We start from the raw sequence: 13,994 nt of genomic DNA on the forward strand, positions 1-13,994 counted from the left end.
AAACACAGTTCTGAAAAATTTGGCTTCGACAGCAAGATATCGGACACCAGTACCCATCTTCAGTTGCTGGTGTAATATTTCAAGGATTCTCCAGCGTTAGCCAAGCCATCTGACTTTGCAGAAGGATGGGTGTTTATTACAGTGCTTAACATTTTAAGAGAACCATGTAAGACTGCATACCTTCGTGGATCTCATACGTTTAAGCCAGCTGTTTATGTACTAGTTAACATCTGAGGATAAAACGTAAAATAAAGACCGTTTTCAGAACCTGTGGGGGTTTTTTTTGACAGCTTTATCTTTATGTCTCTTGGCCTGCAGAAGTATGACTTTCCCGCTCCGAGGCAACTCTTACTCACGCAGTCCAACCACTACTTAAATGGCATTGCTATAAAAACAAATTCCTGCATCTTAATTCCTTTCCCTCTTTGCCTAATGATATTCTGCACAACACTACGTCTTCCTCCCCGTCCTCGCTCACCTCCAGCTTCTCCATCTGCTCTTCTGTTCACGCAAACAAACTTTTCACCCCTCTCGCTCGCCCCAGCCCACCGGGCCGGCCTTCCCCCATCGCGTTCCTACAGCCCTTCGCCTCGGGGCTGGCCTGACTGAACCTCGCAGCCCTGAGGGTGAAACCCCACTCGGGCGCTTGGTATAAAGAACGGCGCCTCGGCCGCTGCCGCCGTTCAGCCCAGCGGGCCTGCGCGCCGCTGCCCTGCAAAACGCTGGGCAAAACCGACCGAGGCCGGACAGCGATGAAGTACGGAAGGGCCGCGCTCCCGGCAGCCCGGACTCCGCAACGGCCCGGCCGCCCGCCGTCACCGAGCGTTTCCCTCGCCTGCCGGCCCGGGCCTCCCACGGCGCCGCGCCGCTCGGCTCGGCTCGGCTCAGCTCCTCTCCGCCGTGTGCAGCGGCCGCCGCCTCCCGCTGAAACGGACGCTGCCTCCACTCCCTCAGCCCAGGTCGGCTCGGCGGGCCGGCTAACCGCCCCCCGCAGCCCAGCCCGGCCCAGCACCTGCGGGCGGCGAGGGCCGGGACAGCAGGAGACCCGCCCGGCGGTGGCGCACGCAGACGCCGTTGGCCGGGCAGGTACGGCCCGGGCGCCATGTTGTGAGCGGAAGCCAGGCCTGAGCGGCGGGCCGGGGGGAGGGCGGAAGCGCGGCTCCGCCTGGCAGCGGGGAGGGGGCGGAGGGAAGGACGGACGGACGGACGGCGGCAGCGGGCAGTAGTCGCCGCAGGAGCCGCCGCTAGCGTCAGCTGGGGTGTCCCGCGCCCTCCGGAGGGCTCGTTGCCTGCCTCTTCGCCCCCGCCTCACTGCCGCCGGGGTGCGGAAAAGCGAGAACGCGGAGGCTGCGGGAGCCGGGTGGGGAAGATGCCCCTGGCGCAGCTGGCGGACCCTTGGCAGAAGATGGCTGTGGAGAGCACAGCCGAGAGCAGCACCGAGGTACGAGGCAGGCGAGCGGGGGGGGGAGTGTTGTAGGGAAAGTTGCGAGGAGGAGACGGGAGCTGGGCTCTGGCCGCCGCCGCTCAAGGGACGGGCAGAGTTTCTCTTCGAGGGCGCTCGGGGCGGGCAGCACCGCGAGTGCGGGCGGGAGGCCGGGCGGGGGCCGGGGGGCAGCGGCCCGGCGCGGGGACGGGGCACCGAACCCCCGGGCCGCTCGGGCGAGCAGCGGAGGGGGGAGCGTGGGCGCTTGCCGCCCGGCCGGCCCCTGCGCGCTGCTTCCTCTCCGGGGCCCTAACTCCCGGCTGGGACTCCCCCGCTCTGGGGCTCGGGGCGTGTTTCATGGGACCGGGCTGCTCCCGGCTCGCTCCCTCCCCTTCCGCCCCCTTCCCCGGGAGGGAGTAACCTGCTGCGGCGGCGGCGGCCGCCGACCCGGCGCTTTTGTTTCCAGCGCGGTGTCTGGTTACTGTCACGGCGAGTTTCCCTTCCCGGGGCGGCCCCGCCGCCTCGGCAGGCACGGTCCGGGGGGTGCGGGCGGGAGGGCCGGGGCCTGCCCTCACCTTGCCCGGTGCCCTCGCCGTGCCGCTGCTCCCCCTGCGGCGGCCAAGGGCCGTCCCTGCCCGGGTGCCGCTGCCCCCTTATCTAAGCAGGATGGGGTTGTCTCTGCAGTTTCGCAAGCGTTTGGGGAACCGCAGGGACGTTTCGCATGGGTGAAGCTTTGTGCTTGGCGGCGTTTGTGGGAACATCCCTGAGATGCAGCGCAGTGTGGTTTCCCGCTGTTGGTAGCAGGGAGTTCGTGCTGTGCTCCTGTCCAGGCTAGGCAGGACGCGTGTCAGCTTTCCTAGGCTGAGATGCCGAGAGCGGCTGGAAATTAGATTCGCTTGCATCCGAGGCCATAGATGCTTTCAGTTATATTAGGTTTTTTTTTCCTACGGTGTACTACTGTATTGGTTTGCATCTATGTAAACATTACACGTACACAGTTGTGCTTGCTCCCTGATTCCCTGGTAGCCCACAATCATGTGCTAGTTTGCGACCAGATTCCCATCTGAAAAGCAAGAGCTGCTTCTGACAGTGCAGCTTCTACCTGAATTTGCTCCAGCTGATACTCAGCCAGGCTGCTTCAAGTGATGCTCATCTTGAACAGTGTGGACTCAGGCCAGCTCACAACAATTAGTCGCAAGGTTAGAACTTACTCCTTAGTGAGTGGAGCAAAGAGAGAGAGACCAATGCAAAGTTTCTGCAGTATCAGAAGCATTCGTCCTTTTGATGTTTGTCTTGTCTTCCTTCTGCTTAAAGTGACTGCATCTCTGAGGGTCAGAAGAATCTGCAGTTCTGATCTGACAGGCAGATCTGTCTTTTAAATGCTTGCCAGTTGCTGTAGTTACTTTTAAATTCTTGCCAGTTATTCACTGACTTCTGAAGTGGTGATCTTAGATGATTTATTTTTCTTTTAATGGGGCGTAACTACAATAGTAGTGTGAAGCTTGGGGGCAGGCAAGGAGGTGGTAGGGTAGATGTTTCTGCAAGACTGCTTAGACTAATGATTTAGAGGAAGGATCTTAGCTGTTACTTTAGTCTTCTATGTTCACTGCATGTAGTCTGTGTAACTTCAATAATGGTATATATGCTGGAAAGGTAGCAAAATAGGTTATATTATTTGAAATGTGCATGATTGATTGTACTTTGTTACTTGCTTCAGTGCATTTCCAACATGATTTGTTTTTAAGCTGCTGTTATAAACTTCTTGAAACAAGTGTATTTTACCTCTTCCTAAAAAAGCCGGGGGGGCAGTTAAACACTTACATTGACATGAATCTACAGCATTTTATCACCAAAAAATTTTGTAGAACCACTAACAAAACACGAAACAGCAACTGAACTGACAGGTTTGCACTCTAAGGCCCTAGTCTAGAATAAACACTCAGTTCTTGAAAAGACTAGATTGCACCTGTAAAATCTTATCAGATGAACCTCAAACAGAAAAAGGTAGACTTGGAAAGGTTGCTTACCTGAAACAAATTTTTAAGAAAAGGTATTTTAGTGAAAACAGATAAGTTTAAGTCAAATAGATAAACAAATGACCTAAATACATAACTTAAATTTTCAATTTGTGTGAGTTGTGTTTGTCTGTAGCATAGCAATATCCTAATTACAGACCCTATGCTGCAAGAGTGTCCTTGGGCAAAAATATTTTTTACATCCACCTGGAAACTCATTGTGATTTCAGTCATAGTTTGATAGTAATAATGTCTTTAGCTGTAATAGTGAGGTAAAGAGTTTCCGCTAACCTCTCAGATTTGCTGACATGGTTCTTGTAAGACTGTGTTATCCACATGGAACGACAAATAATTGAGCTTTAAAAGTCAGCTCAGATGCTTTCTTTTTCTTAACAACTCTGTGAGTTTTTATATTAGATTAATTTTTTTTATTTGTTTCCCAGTGCAGTCCTGTATTTGGTTTTATATTGATACCACTGAGGAGGTGATTTGCTGTCATGTGTGAGCAAATTTAGTAGAAGGTATAGAATGCATTTAACTAGCATTGCTTTGGAAGACAGTATAGTTAACCATCAATAGCTGGTGTAACTTAGGTGTACAGGACAGCAGGTCTGTAGAACGTGATCCTCCTTAAGAAATAATGCAAACCTTTTTTTTTTTTTTAGATAAAATATGGATTTATAGTTTTCAGAGATCAGTTGCAGGACTTCTGTTTCTACAGGTACAAATAGGTCAGTGATCCATATTGCATCTCTGACACTTTTTTCAATCTGTAAAGTTGTTACGCTATTTTTTAAATAATTTGTCTATATAGTATAATGTGGTTTTGTTTTTAAAGTTTCATGTTTTAAATCACACCACCTTTAAAGCCTGTGGAATGTTGCTGTCTTTTGTTCACTGAGGGTCTACTCAAGATTTATAACAAGCATAGGTTTGTTTTTCATGGTGAGAATGTGCCTGTTATTTCAAGTCATCTGCTTTCAGGCAAATTAAATATTGATGGCTTGAGTTTGTATTTGAATGCCTGAATAACTAGCCTGATCCTTTGATCTGTACAGGCAGCTATGCATATTAATGTCAACTGGAGGAGAATGAATACAGTTATGGCAGCCAAATTTTGGGCACCAGTACGTTGAAAGAGCTGGCCATCATAAGGAGATGCCGCTTGCTAGACTTTCTGGGAAGCATTTGTGCCATCTATCTTTAGGAGTTTTAATTTAGGTGCTCTAAGTTGGCTGTGGAGAAAGTTCAGTTTTTTCCACTGCTCTAGACAGGGGATTTGTGCTCATGCATTTAGGTATCTAAATAGATGATACGAATCCCCTTTCACAGAATTCCTTGTTTTATCTTCTGTATCCAGAACTATTCGAACCTTGCACGAGGCGAGGGGTGCTGGCATTCAACAGTCATGCTGATGCTTTAAAGAATCTGGTATAATGTAATTTTTCCTTTGTAATGCCATTCTGATGTCAGTGTGACATTCTCTGTGTCAGTGTGTACTTCTGGTGTGGAATGATTTCAGATTTCATTATCAGATGTCTTGCCATGAGGCTGTGGTTGTGATTGTCTTTTTACATTCTGTAATAGTCTGTGTAATCAGTGTTGCACTTATGTTCCACAGGAACAAAGGCTATATTTACAGTCATTTCTTGTATAGCCAAATAGGTAAACAATTCGGAGCCAAAGTGGAATCACCTAAATGGACTGGTCTATGTGGATTTTGAAGACTGTTGGTCATCGCTCCCTTATAGGCAGAATTCTCTGTAGCACTCTGCTATCGCTGCTCATACATACCTGCTGTCAATACAGTGCATTCTGAAGTCTGTTTTTTTCACAAACTTGTGAAGTGACGTTTTCTTATGCTGGGTTAAAAGTGGCAATTGGCAATTTAATTCTCATCTAAATAAGTAGTATACCCTGTATTCCACAAACTACTATGATAGAGAGGCAGATAACAGATGTTATATATATGTAAATACCATCTTGAGAAGCATATCATCTGCATGAATGATGTTTAGGTCTGTGAGGTTTTTTTCTTCTGCTTTTTCAGATCCTTAATGGTACAGTTTTACCTGTACTATTTTTTAGTTAACACATTCCTACTACGTGACACAGGACGGATGCCCTGCTGTCAGCTGGGTGGGGTAGGAGGGGGCAGGTACTTTACTCTGCTGAATTCAGTACCTTCATGCAGTATTGTGTGTGCTCCACAGCTCTCGGTTTCCTCATAGAAGGCGTTGAGTTTGATTTCTTGAATCATTGCATTAGGGTTTTTTTTATGACATCAACAGTTCTTAGCTTGTAATCGTTTTGTTCATTACAGCGTCCATAAATATTTCTCGCCACAGCTGGGGCATCTAACACAAAGTAGACTGACGTGTTTAAAGGCATGTCTGTTGTCTTTGAATTGATTGTGATCTGTCGCACTAACTGTAGTTGTTTGTCATTTGAAATGCTCAACTTAGTCTGTGCATCATTGTGAATCGAAGGCGGGCGTATAATTCTGCACATCAAAAATATTAACTCTATGAGTTGGTCTTGGCAGTTGGCAGATCTATCAATTTTAAGAACTCATTCAAGATACTGGTTTTGGGGTTGTGTTTTTTTGTGGTGTTTGGTTTTTGGTTTTCTGGTTGTTTTTATTTGTTTTTTTTTAAACATAATTCATAACAGTATTCCAATAACGAAAATTTTAAGCAGTTTTCAGGTGAGAGTAAAACATTGCAATTGTTTTTTCAATCTTGGTGAATTCCAAGAGGGGAATAATTTAATAAGGAAACTGGAAAAGTTAGAATCTCTTTGGGGAGTTTTTAAGTTTAGGTGAACTAAAGTGGTTGATTACTGCAAGTATTGTGCTATATCCTTGCAGACATGATACTGCGCTACTTACTCTCTCCTTATTCTCTGAAATAAAATTAAATGCCGCACTCATTGGAAATGGGGTGGAGGGGGAATCCTGTGTAACAGATGGGAAAATGAAGCTCAACAGCTTAGTGATTCCATCTAGCATAATTCATGGGGTCTGTTCTAGAGCTAGGAGATGAACTCTGATTTCTAGGGACCTACTCCAGTGGCTCAACCACAATGTTACTGCTAGCTCATTCGTATCAGTAACAGTTACCATATGTTCCCTTTGATGCAAGGAACCCCCTGTGGTATGCTTAATGCTCCACTTAACTCTTTTTGGAGGAAATGTGCTGCTTTTATTTATTTATTTATTGAGTGATGCAGTTCAATTGTGTAAAAAGTAGCATGTGTCTTCTAAATACATTATTAGTGTCTAGGTCTGTTTTCTGACACAATTTCTAAGGTTCTATTAAATTAAATAAATTTCAATTTAACATTTAATTTCAGTCATTAATTTATCTGAACAGTTCATGTTTAAGTATATACAGAAGGTGTGAAGAAGTGGTATTTTGTTGTGATTTTACATGTCCAGCAAAACATAGCTTTGAAAAATAAAATCTTCTTTGTCTTGCAACTTCAAAAGGTAGTGGTTTCAGAATGTAAACAGACCATGATTAATATTATTTGTATTATTCCTTAAATAACATGATTGCCAAAATTAATTACTGTTAGAACTTAGACTTGCATGTTAAACAATTTTTTTCACTTAGAGGGGTCTTTCTTCTCCTGTCTTTCAGCAGTTGATGGTTGTTATATAGGCACCTTATAAATCCTGAATTTTAGGAAATAGTGAAGGTGCTCCATAGCTTAGTCTCTCTTCTTAGTAGAATTTATTAAAATAGCCAAATGACAAAATGAGCATAAACGAGTAATGCTTTAGTTGACTTCAGTATTAAATTTCATCCTTTGTCATTTATCATGCAAAGAGATTCAAAGAAACCCGTGTTTCTTTGCACGCAGCATGGGCACCAAACAGGAGGAGCTGGAAGCCATTGTGCAGCGCGACAGCTATGACGTAGTTGCCATCACAGAAACATGGTGGGATGCTTCTCATGACTGGAGTGCTGCAATGGATGGCTATAAGCTCTTCCGAAGGGATAGAATGGGAAGGAGAGGCGGTGGGGTGGCTCTGTATGTTAGGGAGTGTTTTGATTGCATAGAAATCGAAGATTGTGAAGACCAAGTAGAGTGCTTGTGGGTAAGGATGAGGGGGAAGGCCAATGAGGCAGATATCCTGCTGGGAGTCTGTTACAGGCCACCCAACCAGGATGAAGAGACGGATGAGACATTCTACAAGCGACTGGCGGAGGTCTCGCAATCGCTGGCCCTTGTTCTTGTGGGGGACTTCAACCTACCAGACATCTGCTGGAAGTATAACACGGCAGAGAGGAAACAGTCTAGGAGGTTCCTGGAGTGTGTGGAGGATAACTTCCTGATGCAGCTGGTGAGTGAGCCCACCAGGGGAGGTGCCTTGCTGGACCTGCTGTTTACAAACAGAGAAGGACTGGTGAGAGATGTGGTGGTCGGAGGCCGTCTTGCGCTTAGCGACCATGACATGATAGAATTCTCAGTTGTGAGTGAAGTAAGGAGAGGACTCAGCAAAACTGCTATCATGGACTTCCGGAGGGCAGACTTTGGCCTGTTCAGGTCACTGGTTGAGAGAGTCCCTTGGGAAACAGTCCTGAAGGACAAAGGGGTCCAGGAAGGCTGGACAGTCTTCAAGAAGGAAATCTTAAAGGTGCAGGAGCAGGCGGTCCCCATGTGCCGTAAGAAGAGCTGGCGGGGAAGGCGACCGGCCTGGCTGAACAGGGAGATTTTGCTGGGACTCAGGGAAAAGAGGAGAGTTTATCACCTCTGGAAGAAGGGGAAGGCAACTCATGAAGAGTACAAGGATCTCGTTAGGTCAAGCAGGGACAAAATTAGAAAGGCAAAAGCCCAGCTAGAGCTCAGTCTGGCCACAGTCGTAAAGGATAATAAAAAATGTTTTTACAAACATATTAACAACAAAAAGAGAGGCAAGGAGAATCTCCATCCCCTACTGGATATGGCGGGGAACATTGTCTCCAAGGACGAGGACAAGGCTGAGGTACTTAATGCCTTCTTCGCCTCAGTCTTTAATAGCCAGACCAGGTATCCACAGGATATTCAGCCCCCTGAGCTGGAAGACGGGGATGGAGAGCACAATGTACTCCTCATATTCCAGGAGGAAGCAGTCAAGGACATGCTAAGCCACCTGGACACCCGCAAGTCTATGGGGCCTGATGGGATCCACCCAAGAGTACTGAGAGAGCTGGCGGAGGAGCTTGCCAAGCCACTCTCCACCGTTTATCAGCAGCCCTGGTTAACAGGGGAGGTCCCAGAAGACTGGAGGCTTGCCAATGTGACGCCCGTCTACAAGAAAGGCCGGAGGAGGATCCTGGGAACTACAGGCCTGTCAGCCTGACCTCTGTTCCAGGGAAGATTATGGAGCGGTTGGTTTTGAGAGTGCTCACAGGGCATCTGCAGAACAGCCAAAGGATCAGGCCCAGCCAGCATGGGTTCATGAAAGGCAGGTCCTGCTTGACCAACCTGATCTCCTTCTATGACCAGGTGACCCGCCTAGTGGATGAGGGAAAGGCAGTGGACGTTGTCTACCTGGACTTTAGGAAAGCCTTTGACAGCGTCTCCCACAGCATTCTCCTGGAGAAACTGGCGGCTCGTGGCTTAGATGGGTTTACTCTTCGCTGGGTGAGGAACTGGCTGGATGGCCGAGCCCAGAGAGTTGTGGTGAATGGCGTTAAATCCGGCTGGCGGCCGGTCACGAGTGGTGTTCCCCAGGGCTCGGTTCTGGGACCAGTCTTGTTCAATATCTTTATAGATGATCTGGATGAGGGAATTGAGTGCTCCCTCAGTAAGTTTGCAGATGACACCAAGCTGAGTGGGAGTGTTGATCTGCTGGAGGGTAGGAGGGCTCTGCAGAGGGATCTGGAGAGGCTGGATCGATGGGCAGAGGCCAACTGTATGAGGTTTAATAAGGCCAAGTGCAGGGTCCTGCACTTTGGCCACAACAACCCCATGCAATGCTACAGGCTTGGGGAGGAGTGGCTGGAGAGCAGCCCGGTGGAAAGGGACCTGGGGGTGCTGGTTGACAGCCGGCTGAATATGAGCCGGCAGTGTGCCCAGGTGGCCAAGAAGGCCAACAGCGTCCTGGCCTGTATCAGGAATAGTGTGGCCAGCAGGAGTAGGGAAGTGATTGTGCCCCTGTACTCGGCACTGGTGAGGCCGCACCTTGAATCCTGTGTTCAGTTTTGGGCCCCTCACTACAAGAAGGATGTTGAGGTGCTGGAGCGTGTCCAGAGAAGGGCAACGAAGCTGGTGAGGGGTCTGGAGCACAAGTCTTATGAGGAGCGGCTGAGGGAACTGGGGTTGTTTAGTCTGGAGAAGAGGAGGCTGAGGGGAGACCTTATCGCTCTCTACAACTACCTGAAAGGGGGTTGTGGCGATGAGGGTGTTGGTCTCTTCTCCCAAGTAACTAGTGATAGGACAAGAGGAAATGGCCTCAAGTTGCGCCAGGGGAGGTTTAGATTGGATATTAGGAAAAATTTCTTCACTGAGAGGGTGGTCAGGCATTGGAACAGGCTGCCCAGGGAGGTGGTGGAGTCGCCATCCCTGGAAGTGTTCAAAAAACGTGTGGATGTGGCGCTTCAGGACATGGTTTAGGGGACATGGTGGTTCTGGATTAATGGTTGGACTTGATGATCTTAAAGGTCCTTTCCAACCTAGTGATTCTGTGTGTGATTCTGTGTGTGTGTGTCTGCTTTGTAAGGAATTGTAGCACGCAGCCTCGCTGTGCCCGTTGGCTGCCCCTGACTCACAGGGTGAGGACCTGGCCCGTACTCCCATGTGTTTGCTGCAGTCCCCTTTGGAAGGAGCCCGGGCAGGCGCAGGGCACTTCAGCAGGCCTAGGACCGCAGGAGGCAGTGAAGATGAAGCATACCTGCTTTCTCGTGCAAATACAGTCCTGGTAATAAGATTTGTATACTGTCAGGTGCTGCTAGGGTCACTCCTAGGGTTATGTGTGCAAGCAGAGAAGGAATACCTTTTATTTTCATATGTGCAGCAATGGTTGGATATATTGAAGTAAGTGATTTCTACATGTATGTTTCTTCTTCCTCTTTGGAGCAGATGAACAGAGAATAGGTACTGTGTTTTTTGTTGTGGTCTCTTTTACTGAGGCCGCTGAATTGATGTGTTAAGTGTAATAACTTGCTACCCACACAGGTAGGGAACTAGCTGAAAATTTCACTTCCCTGTTCTTTTTTTTTTTTTTTTTTTACCCCCCTTGAACAAATGAACATACATGATTTGGAGCTTGTTTTGGCTACAGAAATTGGTTGGCCTAGACAAAGATTTTTATGGTACTATATGTCCGGCATCTTGGATAATGCCGTGACACTTGTCTGACTTCAAGCTGAGCTAATTCAGAGACTTAAACTTCCTGAGAGCTGCAAACTCTTTTTTAGTTTCTTTTTCTGACCTGACTTGGCACAGGGCTGGACAAATGCTAGTGCTAAGGAAAGCATCACACTGGAGGATAGGGGACTGCTTTTCTATATTGTTAAACTGTACTCTTGAGTCATATTAGATAAGAAGGTAGTAGTGTGAAGAAGATAGGGTTTATGAAATCACATAGTTAAAGTTGCCCAGGTATCCTAAGTTAAGGAAGTTTGTCTTTGTACCTAAATGACCTACGTGTTAATGGCTTATATCTGACGTTGATTGTCTACAGAGAGGCAAGTTTCAATGTCTTGCTGTTTCTTTTAATACTCAGCAAAGGATGAAGTCGGTCACCTTAGTCAATAAAGTTTACGATAAATTATGTGGAATTAATGGAACTTGACCAAACGAAGTTTTCTATAAAAGAAATCCTTGCAGTAATTTTTCATAAAAATAAAGACTCATATCTTTAGGTTTTTGTTTTATTTTTTTTTTTAAAAAAAGGAGTTTTTAATACTTGCATGTAGTGTTTTCAATATAGTATATGCGAAATACATTGAACAGCTAGAGGAAGTCTAAGATGATGGCTCACTTCTACTTACACATAATAAGTTTTAATCAGGTCAGGATTTAGTAAGTGCTTTGGATCTGTGTGACTTCACAGCTCAGGAGTTGGGGCACAAGTCATTCATTCAGATCCTATTAAAGCCTTATATTTTAGTTAAGCACTGGAATAGATTGTGAAAACTCCCATTATTGAAGATTTAAGGGGTTAGACGACCGTCTTTGTGAGCGATGTTGTAAGAATAGCTGATCATGCCTTGGTGCACCGAGATAGACTGGATGACCTCTCAAGGTCCTCTCAGTCTATTTTCAACTATTTTTCTGCAGACCTACGAATTTTTTCTCAGGGTAGCTCATTGCGGCTTAGAATAGCAAGTTTGAGCGTGTACAGTTCGAAAGGCTTTTGCTGAATGTAGTTCCACACAGTGCCTTGTGTTGCTAACAGCAAATTTGTTATGAATGTTTCAGTAGGAATACTGTATTCTGTACTGCTTTGAAGCAAGCCAGAAGCGTTATTCCAGATTTACTCAATTTGAGGATCGCACGGTTCTTGAGCTTTATCTGTCAGTTAAGAGTCCCTTGAAAACACCAGACTGTAAGTGCTCAGCTCTGTATATGGCCAGTGTTTTAATGACTAAAGAATAAATAATGCTGAAAGTTATTGTGTGTTTTGAAATATTTATTTTTGGGATCCTAAACTTTATTTCAGAAGGGTTAAAGGGTGGGGGAAAGGTCTTTTATTAAATCCTGTAACTGTGTTTAATAGTTGTTGGGTAAGTCTGGAAGTTTTGGTAGCTGAAAACTAGACATTACCTGGGAGAAACTTCAGACTTATCCAGGTAATTTATTTAAATTATAATTCCACATCACCTATGTTGCTCATTGGCATGTTAAAACTTCTAGATAATTATTTTTAAATGGTGTGATTCAGACATCTTATCTTGTCTGCTTATTTGTGTACTCAAAACATCGTCCTGCACTGGTATACAGTTCATAATTCTTGATTTGTCCATTTGTTAAGTCTAAGAATTTAACACTTTTTTATTGTATCTTAATTGGGGGGTATGGTTCTGGTAAAAGGTACCAACTACACAGAAAATTCAATAGTTACATAATATACTGAACTCTGTTAATAGTATAAAGACTGGTTACTAACTTATATACTCAAGCCCAATATTAATAATTAGGAAATGTTGAGGTTAATGGCAAAAGAATTATACCAAATCTTAGAACTAGTATCAATTTCATAAGGCATTTTAAAATCACTGACAAACATATTTGGGTAAAAAAGTTGAAATATTTGGCAGAGAGGCTACTTAAACATCCCAAAACAGTCTAGCAATAGTCTAATCACAAAGCAGAGATGTTTTGGGGGTGGAAGAAGGTACTTGGTGGTGTCTAATATCAGAGAAGTTTTGGGGACAAGCTTAGGTCCTTCAGAAGAAAGATCTATTAAACTGTAGGAAAGAACATAAAGTTCAGCAAGGTAAGTGCAAATTAGCATAACGTTGTTTGCAAACAGAATGTGAGAATGGAGATACTAAACTAAAACTAAAAACTTCAAGTGTATACTATCTGTAATATTATTGATGAAATTAAAGGGAAAATAGGAAAAAAATGGATACTATAGGAAACATAACAATTTGTTCACTTAACATTTTAATTAATATGGTTTAAGTACCAGTAAGAAAAACCTGTGTGATGGGAATGATGGGTACCTGACATTATTATTAAAATAAGATATTCTGCACCAAAGTGGTAAGTTCAAAATGCTGTTATGGATGCTAGATGGTGTATTTGACATACAAGATTACCCATATGTCCAGTGCTAATCAAATGGATAGACGGGAATAGCGTTAGGTTTATTGTGAGGTGCCCAAGATAGTACGATTTTGCCAGACTTCTGAGATGAATTAGATCTCTTGCAGTAAACGTTGGAACCATAATTTTTAAAAACTTACAAGTGACATTAAGACTGTAGATCAATATATAGTTGTAGTGTGTAGAGTGCAGGATATTCCCTGCTTTGCAAAAAGTGGTTAATTGATTGTGGGTGGGATGTGGCCTACACTTCTTGATGTACTCCTTTCTTACAAAGGATTTAGTATGATTATATTTTCTCATACCAATACCCTAACATACGCCACTGCTTGCTGCCTCTTGGTCCTTTCTGGTGCAGTTATTTATGGGCATGTGTTACTGATCAAGAAGAGAAATAATCTGAATTTAAAAAAAAAAAGCTGTCTTTAAACTGTCTTTTTGCAAGGAAAATCACATACTTGATTATATCCTAAGAGTTCAGTGGGTTTAAACTTGTAATATTTGCTTGCTAGCAATATTGATGGTTGACCTCCTGTTTTTATAGTTGGTTGACTTTTGTGTAAGAGGTTCTGTCAGTTCATATTGGGGACATTCATGTACCAGCTGCCTGATGCAGATATCCTGATGTTTGTCTGCTTTATGCTTAGTTAGGGAACCTGTAGGATCTTTTGTGCACGTGTCCATGTGCCTTCAGGAAAACCCCTGCAATCCACCTGTGTTTTAATTCTTCATTTCTACCAATCTAGGGAAATATGGCAACAGGTTTAAAAGTTTTTGGAAGTGAAATG

General features: G+C 45.1%; 1 protein-coding gene across 1 annotated transcript in view; it reads left to right on the forward strand.

Annotated features, from left to right (window-relative positions):
* Positions 1-1,369: 1,369 nt before the first annotated feature.
* RPS6KA3 (ribosomal protein S6 kinase A3) overlaps positions 1,370-13,994 on the forward strand; it is a gene marked incomplete at both ends in the record, with an annotated part of 81,216 nt that continues 68,591 nt past the window's right edge. Inside the window, one exon of the mRNA XM_082014393.1 lies at positions 1,370-1,441. Coding sequence (XP_081870519.1) covers positions 1,370-1,441 — 72 coding nt within the window. The remainder of the gene's footprint in view (positions 1,442-13,994) is intronic.

Source organism: Phaethon aethereus (genome assembly GCF_964289735.1).
Source record: "Phaethon aethereus genome assembly, chromosome: 1".
In the NCBI taxonomy this organism is placed as follows: Eukaryota; Metazoa; Chordata; class Aves; order Phaethontiformes; family Phaethontidae; genus Phaethon; species Phaethon aethereus.